Here is a 24,636-nt window from a genome sequence, read left to right on the forward strand (position 1 = left end):
GAGGGTGTTGATGTGGGTCATCCTGACATGTGGGACCCACGCTAACTCAACCATTACGTTGGATAAAACTGTTGTCAATACCGTCTAAGGATCTTAAGTGACCGGTTTTTTAAGTTGAGAGATGCCATATATCTAATTTTTCGATTGAGAGATGATTTGGTAGTTCGGTGACAGATGAGGGACCTCGTATGTACTTTTTCCTGCTGAAAATATGTGAATTGGACCTGAACGATATCGTATTGGGATTTAGACGCGGGTGGTTGAATGGGCTGAATCACTATGCAACGTACGCAACGTGCCGTATGCCGCCTCACGGTTCCGAACCTCTCCACCATGTTGGATCCTGGGAAGCCCACACACGATGGCTTACAAACCAACTTGCAAGTTGCAACAAAAGTTACGTACCCAGCATCGCTGCGACGCGCTCCTCTGCGCACCGGCCAGTCACCAAGCGGTCGTCGCCAGTCGGCTGCAGCAAGCGTTCGCAGCTTGGCCGGGACAACCGAAGGCCGTATGGTGTCAAACGCCTCGGACACCCGCGCGCAGCTCCGCTAGCACGTACCCCACGCATGAGTGAACCACCACCCGGTCGTCCGTGTTATGCCAAACGCAAGAGGCAGCCGCACGTCCGCACCCCTCGCCGCGAGAACCGATCGATCGATCGATGCCAAGCACTTGCCGTTTCTTCGAAGGAGCGCTCAAAAGGCAGCAGGCGATGCGCCCCGCCCGGTTTGCGCCATCTACGCCATGCCAGATTGCCGATGCGCGTGTATTAATCAACGGAAGGGAGCGACGGATCGAGCTAGCGCCAATGCAAAGTAAAGAACGAGACGATCGCAGAGCATGGAATTGATATATATCTGGGGAATGAAATCGCGGCATCATGCCGTGACAGAGTTATAATAATGAAATCAAGGGCGCCAATCCTGGTCTTTAATCCTGACGGTAATAAGTAAAAGAATCGCGACGGAATACAACGCAACCATGTATGTAGGCATGCTTCTTATCCGATCCTGCAAGGAATTGGAAAGAGTTTCCCAGTGAAAGTCCTTGACGGACCGTGCGAGAGGAAGATCCACTGCCTACAGATACGGAACTGCCTCCGTGGTTACAGATTCATAGCCGCATGTTTTTCTATTTACCTAGCTGTTCTCGTGGCATGCATGTTTAGCTCGATCGGCCGTCGAGTCGTCGACCACCACGACGAGCATCTCTTCTGCATCTTGCGAGCATATGGCCTCTCTCGATGCTGTCCTGCGTTCAGATAGCGTCTTCCTATAGCTCCCTGCAGGTACGTAGCAGCACTACTACGCCGCCTGTACATGTTCCTTTTTCCTACCTAATCAAATGCAGCAAAATCTTGTTCTTCGTTTTTACATATTTGCTAGAAAATTTGATTCCCTTCGTGTATGTGCGTGAGCGTGATATATATACATGACGGCAAGGCATTTTGTTTTTAGGTTTACTTACTAGTTTTTTATGTGGCGTGTTCTAATGGCCTCACTCAAATACTGTAGTTGAACTCATGGCACTAACAGAAAAGTTTTGTTGGATTAGCCTCATGTGGATTTCGGTTCACCACGGGTGCAGAGCCGCAAAGTCTACTTCTCTAGTCGGCCGGCCTATATACTTTTAGTAAGTGCTGAAATCCTGAAATTAGAAAAGTGAACATTAATAGCTCTCGTACTATATACTCCCCCGTCTCATTTTTAATTGAGTCCAGTTGTAAGTTTACGTGTTCAATATTTAACCATCTACTCCCTCCGTCCTATAATATAGCACCCTAGTACCAAACGAGATACTTGAACGAGATACTTCATAGTACAACGAAACATGACATATTTCATGTCCAGATTCGTTGTACTATGAAGTGTCTCGTTCGGTACTAGGTTGCTATATTATGGGACATAGGGAGTATCTAATTTAAAAATTTTTTATAACTAATATTTTTATTATTATTAGATGATAAAACATGAATAGTAGTTTATGTGTGACTTACTTTTTTAAAATTTTTTAAATAAAACGTACAGTCAAACGTTGACCACGAAAATCCACTATACTTAAGATAGGATTGGAGGGAGTATATAGTATTACCTATGTCCCATAATAGATGTCGCTTTAACTTTTTGCTTGTAACATTTGATCATTCGTTTAATTTGAAAAATTAGTATAAATATAAGAAAAGATAAGTCATAATTAAAATACTTTTAATAATAAAACAAGTCACAAACAAAATAAATAATAATTCTAATTATTTTTAATAAGATAAATAATTAAATATTAAAAACTCAAAGCGACAAGTAATATGAGATGGTGGTAGTACGATGCTAGAGTACTACAGTAAACACATTATCAGGAACAGTCCCGTGCAAAGCTGGTACGTCCTGGTGCCAACCATGGGGGGTACATACATATAGGCCATACGAAAGTCTGAATTTGGCTTAGTTTCTGTTCATGAAGGTATCGTCAATGTTGCAGAGCGTATATGTATGAAAACAGACCATTTATTGGAGGGACACCATCCTTGGCAAGTTATAATTAACCATTGGTTTCGTCTCTATCATGATTAAGCCCCCTCACGTACTATCATCAGTACGCGACCTGAATATAACATCAATATATGACTTTGTATGATGTCAACTGTAAGAGCTACTACATATATATATTTTATATTATACAGTACAACGCACTCATAATGCACGTGCACTTACCTCTATAAACACACGCACGCAAATTCTATTTCAAAGACTAGGCCGGTAAATCCTTGAGATAACTTGTGTGTTTGCATGAACTATTTATTTTATATACTGTGCATAAGTGTATATCTTGCTTTAGAGTCATCAAGATCAAAACGATTTAGTTTAATTACAATATTAGTATTGAATACACTATAATACTTAATTATTTGCTGCCTTTTATCTTCTTAATTTAGTAATTATTAAATACATTCATTAATAAATACAAGGTTGTACTTGTCATGAAGTCTTAATGAATTTTTGAATTTAGAATTAATAATACGTAGCTGCACTCGGTTTGGAATCTTAATTTAGTTTTTTCTTGATATAATAATTTCAAAATTTAGAAGCAATACATTTTATATTACCAATTTAAGAAATTTGAAACTAAAAATTAATTGGCACCCAGTTATACATCGTAACTGGTGTTGAGTTTTCTTCTAATATCATACTACCAGTTTTTAATAAGTAACACCATTAACTTTTTGACACATGTTTAATCATTCGCCTTTTAAAGAAAAGTTTACATAATTATCGGTATTTATTTTGTTTATAATTTGGTTTTAGCTATAAAAGATTGCCAGATTTATTTATTATTTTACAGTGCCGATTAGCGCTACAACACCAGGAAATTTACTACAGTGTGCTGCATATCAGCATATATATGTGTACATTAAGGACTTAGGAAAAGTTTTGGGTTTGGCTATCACATCGGATATACGGACACACATTTAAAGTATTAAACGTAGTCTAATAACAAAATAAATTACAGATTCTGCCAGGAAACTGTGAGATGAATTTACTAAGCCTAATTAATCCGTTATTAGCAAATGTTTACTGTAGCACCATATTGTCAAATCATGACGCAATTAGGCTTAAAAGATTCGTCTCGCAATTTACATGCAATATGTGTAATTGGTTTTTTTTTCTTACATTTAATACTCCATACATGTGTCGTAACATTCGATGTGACAGCATGAAAATTTTTGTTTTGGAAACTAAACAGGGCCTAAGGTTACCCTTTCTCTCTCCCTTTATGGAAACTACCAAGAACGAAGAGCTAGCTAGATATCTCACTAATAGCTAGCTATATCATACCTATAGTTCTTGACCCAATTATTGCTCAAAAGAAAATATTATCTCTATGTTTTATTGACCATAATCTCCACCATTGCTAAAATTTTAGTCCAATTATTAAAGTTACAAAAGAAGGCACTGATGCTTCTCAAATCAACGCGGATAACATTGTCTGAGAAGCGAAGTTGGAACCTATCCAAGGTTTTCCATATGAGTTTAGGCACCGATCTATAACCGCTAACCGCTAGTCTATGATTTTGTTTTTCATTATCTGAAAAAATGATTTTAAAATGATTTTGCTGTTGATTGTCATAACCTAGTGGTTTTTTTTATAGAAGTAATAACCGATCATTTTATTTTGAAAACTAGTAAGTCTCAAACCATTTTGTCCAAAAAATTTTAGTACAATTAAGAAAACCTTGTTTGAACTATTGAGCGGTTTCTAAATGCAATGCCCCTTGTATGACTGGTTATTGTGATAAATGACTGGTTATGTCGATACTGTAAGAGAAAATCCAAAATATACTATTGACAAACAACCAATTATAAAAAATACTATCGATAAGTGTGAGTTTTATAAAATGTCATTGCCTAAGTGACTTTGTAATAGAAATGTCATCGTCGTTAAGGTTATGTCCCGCTCCATTAAATGTATTGTTTATCCTATAGCACTTGACAGGGGTTGCTAACGGAACATTAACGACGATGATATTTCTGAGATAAAGTTACTTGTATAATGGTATACATTAAACACATATTTAATGTAACTCGTACTTTTTGAAATTAGGCGCTTGTAAATGCCATTTATCGGATTTTCTATATTATAAACCCTGATCCTAACTCTAGTGGATTCCTGATTAGTGGACTGTGGCACACACCCTTTCAAAACTTTTGGTTTGAACTCTTTCCTCGCTTGGTCGTATCCTGCAGATTTGAGCCCACGTCAAAAGCTAGATCACCAACTTGACGAGGTAACAAAGGAGAGAGCACGCAGAGTCAGTATATAATATAGGCATAGCCAGCAGAATGGCAAGACAAAGCAGCACTGCAGGGGCATCCATACTACCGGTGACGAATATCGGCATGGCCGCCTCCAGAAGCGAGCTTCTCCGGCCGGCATTCGGCGAGCCCTCTCCTTCGCTAGGACCATTCGTCGTTAACCCTCACACCTGCAGCTACAGGTGATCGAACAACCTGCATCCATTATACATCGATCACGAACTGAACTGAACTGAACTCTTGTACATCGATCGGTCTGGTTTGAGTGGTCCACTCCAGGTGGTGGCAGAAGTTCCTGATCGTGCTGGTGCTGTACACGGCGTGGGCGTCGCCGTTCGAGCTGGCCATGGAGAAGTCGGCCTCGGCCGCGCTCGCCGTCACGGAGCTGGTGGTCGACGCCTTCTTCGCCGTCGACATTGCCGTCTCCTTCTTCGTGGCGTACCGCGACGCCTCCACCGGCCTCCTCGTAACCGACCGCAAGAAGATCGCCACCAGGTATACGTGATGCTGATCCGTCACTGCATGTCCATTTTTTTTTCCTTTTTGCTGCTCTCTCTATTTTAGGTTGTAAGACGTTTTTACTTTAATCAAAGTTAAACTGCTTTAAGTTGATTAAATTTGTAGGAAAAAGTAGGAATATTTTTAACCCAAGACAAATTTATTATAAAAATATATTCAATTATTAATTTGATGAAACTAATTTAGTATTATATATATTACTATATTTGTCTATAAACTTAGTTAAACTAGTTTGATTTTAACCAAAGTTAAAACATTTTATAACCTGAAAACCTGAAATGGAGGGAGTATCTCCGTCAGAGAGTTCAATATTTATCGATGGACTTGCATTTTTAGGCACCTGGCACGACCATGCTTGGCGCTGGATGTCGCCTCAACGATTCCTTTACAGATGATCTACCGGATAGTGAGCGGCAAAAGACAAGCATTGTATGGGTTGCTCAATCTTCTCCGGCTCTGGCGATTACGGCGCGTCAGCAAGCTCTTTGCAAGGTAAATACTCCACATCCAATGGACGATCTCGGTCAAATAGATTGTGTGTGAGTTCATAACTTCATATACGCACGAATGATTAGTACGTGAGTGTGCAGTACTTTGTGTGAGTGTGTATTGCAGACTTGTAGAGTTGTGATCAAGTACGTATGGCTTTTTGTACGCAGCATGATTTAATTAGCTCCTTTGAAATATAGGATTCTCAAAACATAGGAATAGGAAAAAATATAAGATTTGAATATCATGCTCTTGTAAAACCTATAGGATTTCAAAACACAGGAATACCAGAACTAGTGCCTTCGAATAATTCACATGAAATAAAATATAGGAATTCTAGAGGAAATTTATTTGAGTGAGAGAGAGAGAGAGAGTAGAGAGAGAAAGGAAGAGAGTGCTTATTTTCCTTTGAAATGAGGCATAGGAAATTAAATCTATAGGATTTTCAAAGTTGTAGTATTCTTTCAATCGAAAGGACACTATAGGAATAGAATCCTAAGGATTTGGATCCTTTGCAAATCCAAAAAGAAACCCTCCAAATCCAAAGGAGGCCTTAGCACTACTGGCCTGACTTATAAGGTAATTTATTATCATAGTACTCCCACCATTTTCAAATATAAACATTTCTTGGATTTAAATTTTGTACATAATATATGCATTTATAAGCATTTGTATATACTAACTAAAGGTTGTGTTCGCCAATTCGAGTTGAGAACTCTTCCACCATTGGACACAAAACGAAACGACGGTTTAGTGCGTGATTAATTAAGTATGAGCAAAAAACTTGAAAATGAATTAATATGATTTTTTAAAACAATTTTTCTATAGAATTTTTTTTTAAAAAAATGCAGCGTTTAACATTTTGGGAAGCGTGCGCGTGAAAAACAAGGAAGATGAAGTTGGGACAATAGATTAAAGAATATAGCCTAATTGTGCCATCGTTCACGTCATTCAAATTCCTTTCTATTTTAATACCCCCTCCCACTCTCGCACTCCTATCAATCTCTCATTTAATGACGAGCAATATATATTTTCTTAATCTTAATATCTGCTAAATAACCTAGAAATTCTTATGTCTTTGGAAGAACGGAGAGTACCTTCTTTCATGATATCAACCTTGTAAGTGAGTGGACCAAGAGACTTTTCTTTCTTTGTCTTTATCTTCAGTGCGAGTGTGGGGGAAAAGAGCTCGTTTAAGTGGCTTGGTTTATAATTGCTGTAGCTCCGAGCCTCCGATTGATCAGTTTTTTTAAGCTAAAATTATTCAAAAATTTGTCAGTTCCCTAGCTCTTAACAAAAAATTGTCTTAAATAATTCAGAAAAATACAATAAATAAATTTCTAGAAAGCTTGGCCGCCTCAATTTCCATCCCTGTAGTACAGTAGTAGTGCAGATACACTACGTGACTTTGAGTTGGTAGCATGATTCACCAATGGGTGGCATGTAATGCTATATGAATAACTACAGTATGCATATGTGATCATCATTCATCAATGACCGATATGAAATTCTGAATCTTGCAGGTTGGAGAAGGACATTAGATTCAGTTACTTGTGGACCAGGCTTATCAAGCTCCTCTACGTAAGGCCACGCCGTTCCACCCGGAGTACTATATTTCGGCAGAGTTCATACAAATAACTTGCTACGAAATCTTGTGTGCTCATGATTGCAATGCAGGTGACGCTGTTCGCAGTGCACTTCGCCTCGTGCATCTACCTGTGGATGGCGTTCCACCACAAGGCGAAGGAGCTGACGTGGATCGGCAGCCAGTTCCACGGCTTCGAGGACCGCAGCGTGTGGTTCTGCTACACCTGCGCCGTGTACTGGTCCATCACCACGCTCGCCACCGTCGGCTACGGCGACCTGCACGCCGCCAACACGGGCGAGATGTTGTTCAGCATCGCCTTCATGCTCTTCAACATGGGCCTCACCTCCTACATCATCGGCAACATCACCAACCTCGTCGTCCACGAAACCACCAACACCTTCAAGATGGTAAATATTGGCAAAACCTGATCATGGTTTTCTTTTCTTTTGACACGGATTGGTGATCATGGCATTGTGTGCAGAGGGACATGGTGCAGAGGACGTCGGTGTTCGGGAGAACGAACCGGCTGCCGGTGGCGATGAGGGAGCAGATGATGGAAAGCCTGCAGCTCAGGTTCAGGGCGGAGGAGCAGCTGCAGCAGGAGATGCTGTCCGAGCTGCCCAAGGCCGTGCGGTCAGGCATCGCGCAGCACATGTTCAGAGGGGCGGTCCAGAGCTGCTACCTGTTCCAGGGCGTCTCCGACAAGCTCGTCCTGCCGCTGGTAATTGAACACGCAGTAGCAAACGCCTTGGTCGGAATAGCTCTGCGTTTACCGGTTGGGTGACTGACTAAATAACGTGGTAAATTCAGGTCGCGGAGATGAAGGCAGAGTCATTTCCCCCCAAGGCGGATATCATCCTGGAGAACGAGGCTTCGACGGACTGCTACATCATCGTGTCTGGTGAAGTGGTAAGAACATGCCTCGTGTGACGTTTGTTCTCTTCGCTGTTCATGCTCTGACAACCTGCATTTCTCTTAATCTTTTATTTTGTATCAGGAGGTATTGACAACCCTTGAGGATGGTACAGAGAAGGTAAAGCACACGAGAACCCAGTTGACGCACTTAGTATATCAGTTATACCATTTCAAGCTTAGGGTGTGTTTAGATTCTAAAATTTTTTGGTAAAAAAAGTCACATCAAATGTTTGGACACATGCATGGAGCATTAAATGTGGGCGAAAAAAACCAATTGCACAGTTTACATGTAAATTGCGAGACGAATCTTTTGAGTCTAATTGCGCCATGATTTGACAATATGATGCTACAGTAAACATTTGATAATAACAGATTAATTAGACTTAATAAATTCATCTTGCAGTTTACAGACGGAATCTGTAATTTATTTTATTATTAGTCTACGTTTAATACTTCAAGTGTATCCGTATATTTAAAAAAAATTTGGCCAAAGAACGAAACACGGCCTTACTCTTCTCAGTATACTGAACTTTTTCCGGCATTTGCATACTGACCTGAAAAGGTTCTGATCAAAATTGTGACATTTCAGCAAGTGATGAGAATAGGGCCACGGGGAATGGCAGGGGAAATTGGGGTGATGTTCAACATCCCACAGCCGTTCACCATCCGGAGCAGAAAGCTCACGCAGCTCGTCCGTATAAGCCACAGCCATATGGTCTCGACCATCCGGCCTAACACTGCAGATGGGGTCGTTGTATTCTCCAATTTTGTTCTGGTATTTGATTTTATTCAAGAATGCAATATAGATATTTTTTTCTCAGTTCACAATTTCTCACAACGTTTTTCAGTACCTTGAATCTCTGAAGGTGAAGGCAAAGGAAACAGCCTTTGTTAGGGATCATCTTCGCAATGGCTACTCCACGGTATTAGGAAGTGCAACCATGTTTGATGTAGATGAATCCAAAGAGTCAGCTCACAAAATGTTGCCATGCAAAGAACCCAAACGGGTATCTATTCATGAACACCTCTTAAATGGGACTGGCACAGCACTGAACGGCTCATCTGGGAAGCTCGTCATACTGCCAGATTCTATGCAAGATCTGATGAAACTTTCAGGTATGTAAATTGTGCTCTGCATAAAGATTAACATCGTCAGATGTTCAGATCAAGCAACAGATTTATCATCGTTGTGAATGGATACCCCTTTGCAGAAAAGAAGTTTGGGAAGGCAGCGAGAGGGATTCTCACCGTGGGAGGTGCCGAGGTAGAGGACATTGAAGTGATAAGAGATGGCGATCACCTGTTCTTTAGTTGGTAGGATAAGCCATATTGCCTTGGCAGAACATTATTTAGAGAACACTTACTCTCTCAACAATTTTTTTTTCTTGAGAGCGTACTAATGTGCTCCTGCAGAAGAATTGTATTTTCACATGGTGATTCTAGGCACTCTTCTCGATCTTGCAGTAGCCTACGTTGCGTACTTTGAAAATGATACTAATAACTGAATGAGACTCAACCTATAGTTGAGAGACCTAAATGCTAAAATTGACCTTTTTCCCGATTCCATGGGTCTAAACCCAGAATCTTGCTGTAGCCCCAGCACAGAGCGTGCCGTATCCGTCCATGGCTGCCGCCAACTCGCGTCAATTCGTAATCGTATTCTTATCGCGGTCGGCAACTTGGAATCTAGGACCCATTGTCCGATTCGGACTTACAGTTATTTGCCATAAATACAAAAACACTCGGTGGAGGACGCGGCGAGCGTCGTAGACTTGTAGTAAACTGCATAACTCAAACATTACGTTGAGCATTCCGTGAGCTTGATCGTCTCGACCATGGCGGCGGCGGCGCCGTTGACGGTCGGGGAGGCGCGGTCGGGCGTGTCCCGTGCCCAGGTGTGGGCGTGCGCCGTCGTCGTGCCGTGCTTCATCGTCGGCGCCTACCTCGCGGAGTCGTACGGCGCCGCCGCCGCCGCCTCCTCCTTCTTCGGCAGCGTCCCGTGGCGGCTGCCGCTGCTGGTGTCGTTCGCCGTCTACCTGTCCACGGTCTCCTGCGTCAGGTCCTACGTCAGCCTGTACCTGCGGCCGCACACGCCGGCGCACGTCGACAGGGCCATCCAGAGCGTCGGGTTCGTCGGCGTCGGCCTCGCTCTCGGCGTCGTCCAAAGCGTCGTGTTGGTTGCCGCCGGCGACAACCGCGTCGTCATGGCCCTCACCTGCGTCATCGCCGTGTTCAATGCCGGGGCGATCGCCTTGTGGGCATGGCTTATTGCGATGTACCGCCGCCGACGGGCCGGAGTATCATCTAGCTGTGGCAAGCAATTCTACTGCTCCTGATGAAAGAATTCTACGCCTGATGGAAGAGAGAATCTAGCCCGTAGTTGCAACGCTGAGATTTTTAGTTGTAATTAATGTTTTTGATGTTTCTGTTCCTGTAATTGATAGGGATATTTGGTTAGTTCGTTCAGTGATGTGTTTGGTGTTTTTCTCCTGCCATCTTTTGTATACGATACCGTCAGCAATATGGCGAGATTCCTAGATAGATATACCTATCAATAAATACTAACATACCCTGTCAATGGTACAACCGCAGGAAGCGCCAAACATAACCCTGGGTTGACACGAGATTTACAAATGCAGCTGTACAATGTGCATTTGCAAGAAGTACAAATTGCCTATGATTATAGGTCCAAAACTTAATGAACCCAATACATACTGATTTGTCATAGTAATGGACTAATTGTATCAATCCCAAAGAGACAGATACAACAATTAAATGAGAACCACTATTTTGATTACAAGAAATACAAAGGAGACCTACACCACAATCTGCACTGGGTGTAGTCGTGTAAGCTGATCAAATCAATCTAAAATCAAGGGATCTGAAAATCATATAATATCTAAAGTTACAGATGTAAGTTCGACTACCACAGCAATCCTTGTGGATCCAACTACTAACACAAAATCCATGTTTTAGCCCTGAAATACCAAAATTAAACAGTTTATTCTCAACGTCCAAGACATGGGGTGCTTATATTACAAGACTTGCTTAAGCAAGCATGCATTCCAGTGAAAAACTTAGATACTAGATAACAAGCCAACAAATCATGTTCCCAAAGTTATCTTTTTACCACCAATATGGCAATAGATGTATGGAATGCCACCAAACTCTAACAGGACATCGGCATGGCAAATTTTAGCAACCATCCAAATAAGACCAAATTCAAGGGGTAGTATCAAACAATTGAAAAGGCAAGTCGAGGCATACAACAAAAACACCCTAAGGACCTGCTGAAAGAATATTAACATGATGTTTTTCCTAACATACTGCCAGCAGAACAATTGTGACCCGGAGATTAAAATCAAGGACACAACTGGCATGTCAAGCCACATCCACAAACGAAATTAAAACATAGGTTTATAAGTATGTGTACGATGCTTGCAGGTATCAGAATTCAAAAAATAACAATTGAAAAGCAACCAAGGGACAGCATAACAATGTTAGATAAAAGCAGGATGTCAAGAGGGACTGATAAAGATACATTCATGGATATGTGCCCGCAATGCGCTCACAAAGCAACAACTTCCAAGGAAGACTGGAAACTTAAATTAATATAGTTTCCAACAGAGTTTACAGTATAAGGATTTATGAGCAGCAAGAGCAACAAAAAATTAATCCAGGAATGGTATACAGAGTATGTTAACAACTGCATTTCTGAAGTAGCTATCAAATAGAGCAGTCCAAAAGAGTGCTGACACTACATAAATCCTATGTGCCTGCACAACTTCCCGTTTAATGATTGGGTAACAGAGTCAAATTGCTACTGTGCAAAACGTTGCTCAGCCTCAGCAACATTTCAAATTCACTGCTAAAACATTGCCTCAATCTTTTCCATAACAATACCAGTACGAAGCTTATGGTTTAGTTGCAAAGGGTATTTGCCCTATTTTCTACCACAAAAATTTCAAAGCAGTGTATTTTACTAAGTGAACATCCTTCTTGAAGAGATATTCTGTACCAGAAAAGTTTTCCTCTTAACATGATATTCTAATGACATATACAACTATAAGAGCTTGGATGCTAGTTCAACATAACCACATAAAGCATGCAAAATATCAAACACAACAAATCTAAGTGTGATGCTAGAATGAAACAGGCCTGTCACTAAATTCAAGATCACAAACTATCTTGGATGGGTATTCAAGATGAGTGATAATCCTGTATGAGTAAACCAACCTGATTTCCCGAACTTACAGACCCTAGGCTAAGAATAAGCATTCACGGCGACATTGCTCTACTCTTCGCCACCACCATCATCCCCAAACCTCTTGTTATCATCACCCTCACCCTCCTTGAGGTCACCCTCCTCCCCATCTTCCTCAGTGAGACGCGCAATCTCTGCTTGCGCCTTCTCCAAAATCTCCCTCCTCCTCACCTCAAGATCCCTTTGGAGATCCCTCCGCAACCACTCAACCTCAGCCATGTGCTGCCTCTTGCTACTCTCCACCCTCTCATAGACATCCCCAAGCTTCCGAATCGACTCCACGAGCAACTCAAAGTCTTCCCCTTTCCCTGCACCAGCCTCGTTTGGCTGCTCTTCACCCAATTCCGCACCAGACCCAGAATCCCTTGTTCCCGCGTTCTCACACCCGCCCAGCACGTACTCCGCGGCGTCCAGACCCCAAGATTGGCGCGGCACCGGCTGCGTGTCTCGGCGGCGCGTCACTACGGGTGGCTGCAACGGGAGCGGCGGTGGGCACATGAGAGACTGCATCTTGTCGAAGTAGATCCACTTGGAAGGCGAGGGGCGGTCGGGGCGGTCGGGGCGGCGGGCGGCGAGGCGCATCCTCTCCTTCTCCTTCCTGTACTTCTTCCTGAGGGTGTCGATGCGGTTGCGGCACTGCTGCTCCGAGTAGTACCCGGGGGGGCGGGAGGCCGCGGCGGCGGCGAGGCGGGAGACCTCCAGCCACTCGTCCGCGCGGAGGCTGCGGCGGCCGGCGCGCACGAAGCGGTCGCCCCAGGCGTCGAGGAGCGCGAAGGTGGAGCCCTCCGACCACTCGGGCGTGCCGCGCGCGGGCGTCGGCGCCGGAGCGGTCGCGGTCGCGGTCGCGGGGGCGGGGCGCGGGGCGAACTCGAAGCCTTGCGCGTAGCGGTCGGTGCGGCGGCGCTTGGAGCGCGGGGAGGGGGAGGTGCCGGAGGAGGAGGGCGACGGCGAGGGTAATTCGGCGGCGGCGGCGGCGGCGGGCGCCGCGCCGTCGTCCATGAGCGGGGAGCTAGGGTTTGGTTCCGGGGATAGGGGTGGCTCGGCGAGATGGATCGGCCGTCGAGTTTGCGGGCAGGTCACCCCCATTGCCTCGGCGGGGGTCAGCCGGTCAGGTGGGCAGTGAGGATGAGGTGGGGGCACTGTACGGTATCTTTTTTTTTCTTCTTTCAATATAAAAAATATTGAAAAACTGAAAACAAAACTATATAATGAACAAAATACGTTAATATAAACTCATACTGGCTCAAAATATAAGTATTTTTAGAGCTCGATACGGTCTTCGAGATACTACTTTAACCAACAGTATCTATAAAAGTAAAATATTTTAAATATAAAGAGTTAGATATTATGATAATTCGTTTAAAGATAAATATAGTAACATTAAATTTACATGATTAATTGTTTTAATTGTTTTCTATTAGTAGTCAAAATTTAAAAAGTTTGACTTAGCACTATTCTAAAAATACTTATATTTTAGAATGGATGGAGTAATAAATAAGGCAAAATTCTAATTATAAAACCGCACAACTTTATATAACTATATAATATGATGAGACTAATTCAAGGTTACACTACATAAATTACAAACAAACGGTCTTCTTCGTAATCATGCACTTTAGTTAAGGATTTGATTCCTTTTAACCATGCACTTTTGTTAAAGATTTGATTGAGGAGTTGATGGGTATCTACACTATAGGTCAAATAAAGAAATAGAGGATAGTTATAGATGCATTTAGAAATACGTTAATTTTCTTAAGAATATGGTAAGATTCAAAAACAGCCAGTATAACGTGAAATAATTTATGTTTTTATTTTCATATTATTTTTACCATTTTCATCTTAGTTTTCAGGGTTAACTATTTTCACATGGTCGAGCAGTAAAAGTAAAAAAGAAAACGAACGTAGGTCGATCAGGAATTTTCAAAACCATTTTCACCTCTAACGGTACTTTCAAAACGGACATATTCCCTCCGTTCCTAAATATAAGACATTTTGGTTGGATGTGACATATCCTAGTACAACGAATATGTATAAGCTTTATGTCCAAATTCATTGTAATATGATGTGTCATATCCAATAAAAATCCCTTATATTTAAGAATGGAAGGAGTACTTTATACTAGTATAAAAGGAGTACTCGTGGTTATGCATATACAAGTACATTTCGGTGGCCAATTCCTGCGTACATCTCGATGATTGATTATGCATTTTAGTGGTGTTCTTTTCTCATGAAAATAAAGATTAAGTTTTTTTTATACAAAATAAGGTGGTATTAACGTCTGATTGATTGAGTTTTAATTATTATAAACTTGAAAAATAGATTAATATGATATTTTAGAGCAACTTTCGTATAGAAAGTTTACGCATGAAACGCACCATACATCTCGATGATTGATTATGCATTTTAGTGGTGTTCTTTTCTCATGAAAATGAAGATTAAGTTTTTTTTTACGCAAAACAAGGTGGTATTAACGTCTGATTGATTGAGTTTTAATTATTATAAACTTGAAAAATAGATTAATATAATATTTTAGAGCAACTTTCATATAGAAAGTTTACGCATGAAACACACCGTTTAGCAGTTTAAAAAACATGCCATGAAAATCTTAATCTTCATTCAACTCTTGCTGGAGAAAAGAACGGGTCGGAGTCATCAGTCATGCATGACTCATGACAACACTAAAGTTCCGTAGAGTGTAGTCCTATATACTGTTGTTCAACTAACCATTGATTGATGGAAGAGTCCTACACACGTGCCAGCGTGCGCACCATATATGCATATGAAAATGGGCAACTATACAAAGACGTACGTTCTCGATCACCGAAAGAGAAATGTACATGAACTAAAACATTCGTACGTTCTCAATCACACACACACACACAGAGAGAGCGTGCGCTATATATGAACTAGAAAACATCCTCTATCTTGCAGTTACGTTGCACTACATGTTGCACATCGCGCAATGACCAGGGCCGAGTTGTTCGGCGTGCATTTGGATGTATGGACACAGAGAGTCACAGCGGTAGATCCGTCGGTGTGCACACATCGTCTATACAACAGGATAAATTATAAGTGAACCATTATTTTTCATGATTTAAATATATTCTAAGTGCACGTGAAGGTGGGCCAGGCGTGACGTGAGGACTGAGGAGGCTGACCGTGGTAAACTAGTCTTAGTTTAGAGTAGCACATACGCCTACTTATCTCCGGGCCTCTACATGCTGTTGTACTAGTAGTGCTACTGTATACTAGACTTTTCTACTACTAGCTTTTCTTTTGTACTCCAAATGGGCTTGATTGGGCTCTTCTAACTTCATCTGGGCCTCCCTCGTCACGAGAACCCATGGGCCGTCCGCTTGACGAGAGTCTGTCTTGTTCAAATGGAAAATGAATCTGTCGTGAGTTGCAACGTATGTAAGCGCAGGCTGCGCCGCAGTGGCACAGACCACAGAGAAAGCAAGCGACCTGTAGACGTGTGAGTGAGCTGGCCCTGGTGCCACTACTACAGCACCGATTGTTCCGTGCGGGCGAGCCAATTTTTGCGTGCAGGTGGACAGCCCGCACGCACCCAGTCATCTGAGAAAATCACGATTTTCACGTGCGTGCGGGCCCACACGCACCCAGTCATCTGGGAAAATCACGATTTTCACGTGCGGGTGGCGCACCCACACGCGAAAACCGATTTTCGCGTGCAGGGGCTTAAGTCGCTCGCACGGAGAAACAAAAAATCAAAAAAAAAGAAAAAAAACTAACCCTAATCTACCGCCGTCGCTGCCTAGCCGAGGCCCGCCGCCGTTGACCCCTCCTGCCGGCGGCCACTGACGCCATCGCACCTCCTGCCGGCAGCCACCGACGCCATCGCACCTCCTGCCGACGGCTCCACCTCCACGCCGGCCGCTAAAGACACCTCCCAACCGCCGCCGCCGCTCCGATCTGCAAGGGGAGGGGGGGCGCGCCGCCGGATCCACCGCCCCCATGCCTCCCCTCCGCCGGATCTGGAAGGGTAGGGAGGGGAGGGGGTGTTGTGGTCGCCCGCCGCCGCCACCACCGCCGCCTGCGCGGTGTCGCCGCGGTCGAGGGAGAGGGAGGAAGGCACCGTGCGCCGCCGGCCGAGCGACAGCCCGGCAGGAGTGGGAGGAGAGGAGAGAGGGAGGTGGGAGGAGAGGAGTGGGGAGGGAGGTAGGGGCGGACTGAGTGCGTGCACGGTTATAAAATGCGCGAGCTGATTTTCGCGTGCGGTTGGCTTAAGCCGCCCGCACGGGATAATGTGTTTTCCCGTGCAGGTGATATCCCGGTACCGGTCCCCTATTTTTTCGTGCGGTTCCACTTACGGACCACATGAAAACAAAATGGAAAGGTGTTCAGGAAAATAAATCATGCAGTAGTGTGCTGGCATTAAGTTGCATATGCTTCTTCTTGGAGACCAAGGCAGAGCAGCTAGCATATCTGCATATGCGAGTTTCAGATGCTTCTTCTTGGAGACCAAGGCATGCAAGTGCAGTAGTTGCATTAGTGCTTAACCCCTCCTACCATATTACTCTTCGCTTTTCACTTTAAGACGAAAATAAGCGGTTTCACCGGGAGGCAATGATGTTAATTCAGAGCATCAGAAATTCATAAGTGATGTTAATTCGTCTTTGACCCGTTGCTTATACCTAAAGTTATGTTAATTCGTCTTTCGGGAAGTATTAATAGTTACTGTAATGGTAGATTATTGGTACTTCAGTACTACTGATGGGCTACGAACCTGGTTCTTCGTAGCCAAAATGATCCTCAGAAAAACGACCTGAAACCGCATGACAAAGAGAGCCACCTGTGATTCTTCAGCCACTGAATTACTGAACTTTTCCATGCGATGACGATGTGGCGTGTTTTCCCCTGCTCCAAGCGACCAAGCATGCATCAGCACAGCTTCTTGATATGCAAAAGCAAGCGTGTAGCTATCTAGCTTTGGATTTTTGGAAGCACTCACAAGTTAAGCCATGTAATGGTAGGAGTACATATCGTCCACTTGTTTCTTCAGTTACTTGTAGACATCACCCGTAAACCAAGGGCAGTTTTCTTGCACACTTGCAGATCGAGCTGAACTATTTATATTTATGCGGTTCCAATCATTCCTGCAGCAGCTTGGCAATTTGTTTCGGCAATCTGCAAAGCTGTTTTTATACCTATACTCCTACTACTCCCTCCGTTTCACAATGTAAGTCATTTTAGTATTTTTCATATTTATATTGATGTTGATGAATCTAGATAGATATCAATATAAATGTGAAAAATGTTATAATGACTTATATTGTGAAACAGAGAAAGTACTGCACTTCTGTTATTGCTTTGATTAAAGTTGTTGTTTTTTGCCATGGCTGCACTACACACCACACAGCCATGTCCTCCTCCAGCAACCAGAGAGCAGCATCGCGTTGTGTGCGAGCCCAAGACGCTACTAGTCAAACCACCAAGACTTCTCGATCAGCGCTGCCCAATCACTTCGACGTAGGAGTACCCCTACAACGCCATCGTGCTAAGTGCAAACAAAACACGAGGACACAGATCAGATCAGTCTTCAACCTCCTCGCTGAGAACACAGAGAAAGGCCGGCCAGCCAATCCGCTCATGGCAGCATCTGAAAGTGAAACCAAAACTTGAAAACTTTGCAACTGCAACGTTGCATCGATGCCATTTACGTGCAGACAACTGTGGGCTTGAAAACTTTGCATCACAAACAACGCGTTGCTGCAGGTAGATGCAGAGAGATAGATATGTCATCAGGCTAAATAAAATATACTGCGCGCGCGCGCACACACACAGAGAGACGCAGTGACAGCGCCAATGCAGTCACTGCTGCAGCCTGTGTAAAATGTAATCAATCCAAGGAAAAGTTAAAAAGGCCACTGTAAAAAACGAGTAATTAAAGTGGAGGGTGGGGAGAGAGGGTACAGGGCGAGGGCTCCGAGCGAGAGGGAATTTTTCGTGGCTGCCGACATGGATCGGGTTAATCTAAACCGGCCTTGCCTTAATCATCGTACCGCACGAGAGGGTTTAGCACGAAGGTAAAGGCGATTTTACTGCCGCTGATACACGGTTACCGACGCGATAACGACAGGTTGGGAATCGACACCTGCCCCCCATGACCTAATGCACGGACGCTAATCACCATGCTACTTGGCATCTAGTCTGAATCTCAAGAAACCATAGGACAGTACGTGCGTACTACTGCATTTGCCCGGTTGTAAGCTCAAAACGAAAGAAAAATTATTAACCTGGTTAGGGCTTTAGGGCGCCTCTAAACTATGTATGGGCTTGGTTACTAGCTCGATTTTTAGCGTATTTTTTAAACGGTTAAATGGCGTGTTTCATATGCAAACTATATAGAAATCTCATTCAACTAAAACTTCTTAGGCTGTGTTTGAGGAGAGGAGATAGAGGAGATTGGTAAGATACGTAAAACGAGGTGAGCCATTAGCACATGATTAATTGACAATTAAGTATTTTAAACTTAAAAAATGGAGTAATATGATTTTTTAAAACAACTTTCCTATAATTTTTTTACAAAAAACGCACCGTTCAGTAGTTCGGGAAGCGTGCGCGTGGAAAACGAAATAAAACTCACTCACAATCACCTAGATCACCCAGGAAAGAACACAGTCTTATAATTTTTTTACATATGAAATAGCTAATACTCAATTAATCATATACTAATTATACTTTCATTTTCATTTTACATGTGACTAATCATCTGTTCTAAAACAGACCTAAGAATGCACCTTCAGAGTGGCTTTTGTTAGAAGCATTTCAACCTAACACAATTTTGTGCAAACACAGGTGAATTCCACCCATGTCATAGGGGCATCCACAATGTACTCTAAAAGTGGTCCATAAGCAATACAAGTATAATATTTGATTCAGCCACCTACCAACATTGTGGAACTAGTCCATAGGAAAGAAATAACAAAAGCTACCCATAAGCATATGAGCTGCCCATAGAGAATAAAATATATCATTTGTCTCTATCTCTTCTCTCCTACTAATACTATTTGCTATCCATATATACTGTGAAGGTTACAATAGTTTAAGTTTATATATGTGGGTCCTATCTTTATAGACTACTTTTACCATATATATTGTTGTTGCCCTTACGGTCAGGATAGACAAGTCTCTTGCCTTAGTTGCCTGCTTGAAATACTATCGCCAACGAAATCAAATGACGACTTGTATTTTCCGTAAATTGATCAATTGAAAGAACAAAAGGCAACGTGCAAATGCCACGAAGAACAGATGACACAGCATGTTTCAACCGTTAAGCATGCATGTCACGCATGCTTAATTATAGAATTAAATTTGAAAATTTACTGTTCATTTAATTTTTTTCTCAGAAATATTCGGGATGCAAAAACTTATCGCACTTTCGTTGAGTGAAAATGACGCGGGGATGACGTCTCGGGCGGTATCGCTCGACGAGAGCGAGACCGTTCGGTCTCGCAGAAACAATTAGCGACATTGTCAATAGGATTCATTTGATTAGTGATTAATTACTTAATTAACAATTAACTAATAATAATTAGTGATAATCAGGATAATTAACTGCTAATTAAATCGGCAAGGCACGCTATCGCTCTTTGCTTGGGCGATAGCGTTGTTTGCTGGAGCGTTATCGCTGGTTGCTTGAGCGAGACCGTGCGGTCTCGCACCGACTGTGCGGTCTCGCACTTTCACTGCACGATACCGATCGTGATGTCATTTCCACACCATTTTCGTGTAATGATTGTGCGAGACTGATGGTATATTTATGTAAAAGATTTTGTATCCCGAATATTTTTTTTTAAAAATAAATGAACAATATATTTTCAAATTTAATTCCTTAATTATACCGTAGAGTTCACAAGAGGACGAGAAGATGCCATGTTCTACGAGTTTTAACTTGTGTGGGGTACTGGGGGTACGAATTCTGTCTCGCGTCAGACACAGACCAGCGTAATTAGCATGTGCCAATCGCTTTTATTAGCGGTAAAAGATGGGAAAAGTAAAAAAAAAAAAGGGAAAGCAACGGGTCCCTACTCCACAGACGTACGATGCTCCTCGAGATACACGCCAACGTCGTACACGCGTCGGGCCTAGCTGTCCCTCGCCACACAAGGCGACAAAAAATACGTATTGGTTTCAACGTTTTCACCGTGGCGGTCAAAATAGGACGGAAAAAAGAAATTGTAACGCTGCCCGTTTGCCACCTCCCGTCGTCCACACGTGCAAGCACAATTGCTTTTCAGATAAAGAGTAGTACAATGTTTGGTACTCCGTCAAGCACATTGTATGAGTATTATACTGGAGTAGGAGTAGTTATTTTAAGCAAAGCAGTATCTGTCACAGGTAAATCACTGCAATTAGCGAGTCATGGCTCATGGAACAAACACTGCAAGAAGTGCGGGAACTTTTTTTTTTGGTCATTTTTGTATGACGTGATACTTACGTTCATGACTCATGACACGCAAGAGAGCTTGAAAAGCAACGCATAAGTACAAAATTATTTGTTCTGTATTGTTTTGTTTTACTATATCTTCTCATGAAACAACCCAAGTGACAACTGACAAACCGGGTTAGTAAGGGGGTGTTTGAGAACTAGGGACTAAATTTAGTCCCTCTCACAAAAGTATAAGTCCCTATAATAGGGGCTTATGTTTTTGTGAGAGGGACTAAAGTTTAGCCCTACTTTAGTCCTCCAACCAAACACCACATAAGTAGGTGTTTGGGAGAGAGAGGCTAAACACAAAAACATAAGTCCCACTTAAATCCCTCCAACCAAACAATAGAGTAGCACAAGTGTAGACCCAAAGAAGAAGGAAAAAAAAAGGAACAAAAATGTCTCACACAGTCACACTACCAAAGAGTAGAGAGAGACTGTCTTTTTTTTTTTAATTTAGAGAGTGTCTTCCAAGAAACAAAAAGAAAAGCAAGGGAAAAGAAAATTCAAAGACGAAAAAATATATTAAAAAAAAACTAGGAGAGTCAGAGACAGACACAGAGAGATGGTAGTGGTAAAGCGGAGGAGGGGTGGGGTGTTGAGCCCTGGAGAAGCCACCGCACCCCCCGCCCGTTGCCTTTGCGCTGCATGCCGCCCCGCGCGGGGACACTTGTCTTCTTCCCAATAAACACACCCACGCACACAAGAAACCTCACGGAAAGCAGAGCAGCAACCCAGCCAGCGGAGGGTCAGGACTCTGGAGCGGAGCAAGAAGCAGATTGCTGTGCAAGCCGCCTCCTCCTCCTCCCCCCTGCCTCTCTCTCCTCGCCCTTCTTAACCCCGTCTCGCGAGAGAGGAGAGGAGCCACCACCACCGCCTCGACGCCGAGAACCAGCCTCGCCGTGACCCCCGGTCGCCAGGTAACAAAGCACTCCACCACCACAGCCTCGGTTTGGTTTCTTGAAGCTTCTAGTGCTCGTTTCTTGGACTGTTGCGTTGCCTGTTCATGGATGTTGGCGCACTGGGATCGATGGGATGTATGTACTAGTTTGTTGGTCTTCCGGTTGGGTTCGTCTTCGTTTCCGGCGTGAGATTAGATGGGTTCATCAGGTGGTGATTTGGGACTGCATGCGGTTGTCTTTGTATCGGTTGGGATTCTTGGGTCGGTGGCGCTGGCGGTGGTGATGTAAATTCCCTTTCATGGTCGCCGTAATGCACAGCGTTGTATTGCCGCCGCATCTCTCCATATATGAAGTCCTCTTTAAAGCGATTGAGATTGATCTGGGCTGTTATGGAATAGGGAGGGGATGGTGGGGAGAAGTTCGTGTTGATTTCTTGTTTTGAATGCTTGTTTGCTTGTTCTAGTTTTTCTGGTCACGATCATGTTGATCAAGTGAGTGTTATACACGATCTTGTTTTTAGTTTGCAATCTTGATTAATGAGATGAGAAGATGAGATAGATGCCCGTTGTTGTAACCAGTGATTTTTTTTCTTGCTTTTTGGACCTGCCGCACAGATGCCATCAGTAAACCAAACCACCTTTTTTTCAAGTACTAACTTTTTTTTACTATTGTTTATGTACTTATGATGCTCATAGTCATAGATCATCATCATCTTTTCTCTTCTTTGCACCTTTGACTTGATGAGTTATAAAAAAGCACAAAAGCTGGAATTTCTTTTCACTTTTGTTCGCTTCCATCATCATTGACCGACCTGATATGCAACAGAACAAAAATTTTGGCTATTTTCAGGGACAGGTTACTCTCATCTTTGGTGCTTGTGAACAAGACGACAGCCACCGCTCATCAAAGAGCAAGCCATGGAGGAATCCAATGATCAGGGCCTTGCACAGAAGAGCACTGCCCCCACTGGGTTCTTCAGGGTCCCCGGCCTCTTTGTGAGGCTGAGCAGCAAAGGATTGAACGCAGTGGACCCTGATTCTGCCTGGAGCCCAACCTCTCCATTGGATTTCAAGAACCTGTCATCGAGCACTGGAAGCACAAATCTCAAATCCTCTGGGCTACTGGGTGTCGAGGCTGATCAGAAGTTCAGAACTAACCCTCCCAGAGTCGGCCTCGGCCTCGTCGACGCCCTCACCGCCGACGAGAGCTCCTCGTGCTTGGGTGTCACGAGCTCGTTTCTTGATTCCATCAGGCCATTTCTTGAGCTCGGGTTGCCGAAGGCGGCGAGTGATGCTGCAATGCAGAAGAACGGTTCAGGTAGCGTCACTCTGGACGAGATTGCAGACTTTGCTCTGTCTGAAGAGTACACCTGTGTGATCGAGCACGGCCCGAACCCGAGGACGACGCACATTCTGGGAGACGAGACACTGGAGGTGTGCAAGGGTGTCCCAAGGAGTTCCAAGAAGTCAATCTTCACCATCGAGCCCATCGGCGAGCTGCCGTCGACGCTGGCGTGTGCTGTTTCCCGCTCATGCTGCTACTGCAGGAAGAGGCTGCAGCAGGACAGGGATATCTACATGTATCTGTGAGTATTCCTGAACTCGTCTGTAGCCTGCATTTCCATGAGATACTTGCATGTTTATATCTCACTCTCAGTTGCTAAACCTTTGTGCTGGCTTGTTGCAATGCAGGGGAGAGAAGGCATTCTGCAGCAACGAGTGCAGGAGGGACTACATCGATGAGGAGATCGAGGAGGTGGAGGAGCTCATGATGCTGGATTCTGCCGGTTCTTCTGCCCTCTTGGCTTGGTGAAAATCGGCAGTAGATGACTAGAAGTAGTAGTAGTAGTGCTGGTGAGTGGTGGTGCAGGAAAGCGACTACTACCTCTTTTGGATGGAGATTCAGGTTTTGGTAGGGAAAGGAAGGAAAACATGCTTCCCGTTCTAGTTTTTCTGAATGGAGAAGTTTTTAATTTAGCCGGTTTGTGCAAACAGAAGTGCAACGGCTAAATGATTTTCATGGATTGTGTGGGGATTCCCCATTTTGCCTGTAAGACGAGCAAACCCCCCATAATTTCACAGCAAACAGTTCTCCCTGCTGAATTCTCACTGCATCTTCTCCTTGTTTCTCAGCATTTTTCTTTCTTTTCTGGTTGGTTCGTCATTTTACTTTCTGAATCTTCCGTCGGTGCGCTTGCCCATCATGCCGATGTTTGATGATGGGTCACTGTGCCCTTCGAGCAGTGAAAAGGAGAGCTTGGAGGTGTTCTGTGCATCATAAGCAGGGATCAGACTCTCCCAAAGGGAAAAGGTGGCAAAAGCTCAGGGCCGGCCTCCTGGTGAGGCGTCAGAGGCACTAACTACAGTCGCAGTGCAATTATCGGCATCCCATTCATCGGTATGTTTGGATCCGGAAGGCTATCTAGAATCCTACTATTTAGGAGTACGGAAGGCTATTTAGAATCCTACTATTTAGGAGTACTAAACGTAGATTACTGACAAAACTCATTCTATAACCTCTAATCTATTTTGCGAGACGAATCTAACGAGGTATATTAATCTATAATTTGCTACAGTGATGCTACAGTAATCAATTGCTAATCATGGATTAGTATACATTATTAAATTCGTCTCGCAAAATAGCCTAGGGGTTATGGAATCGATTTTGTCGGTAATCTACGTTTAATACTTTTAAAT

General features: G+C 43.4%; 3 protein-coding genes across 3 annotated transcripts; 2 read left to right on the top strand and 1 right to left on the bottom strand.

Annotated features, from left to right (window-relative positions):
• Positions 1 to 4,895: 4,895 nt before the first annotated feature.
• Positions 4,896 to 9,788, top strand: LOC107276718 (potassium channel KAT6). Its single transcript, XM_066308103.1, has 11 exons — positions 4,896 to 4,993; positions 5,091 to 5,312; positions 5,667 to 5,822; positions 7,343 to 7,400; positions 7,497 to 7,814; positions 7,889 to 8,128; positions 8,218 to 8,316; positions 8,405 to 8,440; positions 8,912 to 9,097; positions 9,171 to 9,438; positions 9,534 to 9,788. The coding sequence occupies exons 1-11, from the start codon at positions 4,896 to 4,898 to the stop codon at positions 9,638 to 9,640; spliced, it is 1,788 nt and encodes a 595-aa protein (XP_066164200.1). The 3' UTR covers positions 9,641 to 9,788.
• Positions 9,789 to 11,021: 1,233 nt separating this feature from the next.
• On the bottom strand, positions 11,022 to 13,681 carry LOC4324693 (trihelix transcription factor ENAP1). The gene is made up of 2 exons (XM_015767841.3): positions 12,559 to 13,681; positions 11,022 to 11,300 (listed from the first exon to the last, which is right to left on the bottom strand). Exon 1 carries the CDS (start codon positions 13,670 to 13,672, stop codon positions 12,617 to 12,619), a length of 1,056 nt encoding a protein of 351 aa, XP_015623327.1. The 5' UTR covers positions 13,673 to 13,681; the 3' UTR covers positions 11,022 to 11,300; positions 12,559 to 12,616.
• Positions 13,682 to 21,752: 8,071 nt separating this feature from the next.
• On the top strand, positions 21,753 to 24,053 carry LOC4324694 (FCS-Like Zinc finger 10). Its single transcript, XM_015774470.3, has 3 exons — positions 21,753 to 21,958; positions 22,790 to 23,525; positions 23,632 to 24,053. The coding sequence occupies exons 2-3, from the start codon at positions 22,858 to 22,860 to the stop codon at positions 23,750 to 23,752; spliced, it is 789 nt and encodes a 262-aa protein (XP_015629956.1). The 5' UTR covers positions 21,753 to 21,958; positions 22,790 to 22,857; the 3' UTR covers positions 23,753 to 24,053.
• Positions 24,054 to 24,636: the final 583 nt, after the last annotated feature.

The sequence above is a fragment of the Oryza sativa genome, chromosome 1, assembly GCF_034140825.1.
Source record: "Oryza sativa Japonica Group chromosome 1, ASM3414082v1".
Lineage (NCBI taxonomy): Eukaryota > Viridiplantae > Streptophyta > Magnoliopsida > Poales > Poaceae > Oryza > Oryza sativa.

Coding starts and splice junctions, on each gene's coding strand:
- LOC4324693 (XM_015767841.3), bottom strand. CDS start 13,672: ATGGGGGTGACCTGCCCGCAAACTCGACGGCCGATCCATCTCGCCGAG.
- LOC107276718 (XM_066308103.1), top strand. CDS start 4,896: ATGGCCGCCTCCAGAAGCGAGCTTCTCCGGCCGGCATTCGGCGAGCCC. Junction 7,815..7,888: donor CCACCAACACCTTCAAGATG/GTAAATATTGGC, acceptor CATTGTGTGCAG/AGGGACATGGTGCAGAGGAC. Junction 9,439..9,533: donor AGATCTGATGAAACTTTCAG/GTATGTAAATTG, acceptor ACCCCTTTGCAG/AAAAGAAGTTTGGGAAGGCA.
- LOC4324694 (XM_015774470.3), top strand. CDS start 22,858: ATGGAGGAATCCAATGATCAGGGCCTTGCACAGAAGAGCACTGCCCCC. Junction 23,526..23,631: donor AGGGATATCTACATGTATCT/GTGAGTATTCCT, acceptor GTTGCAATGCAG/GGGAGAGAAGGCATTCTGCA.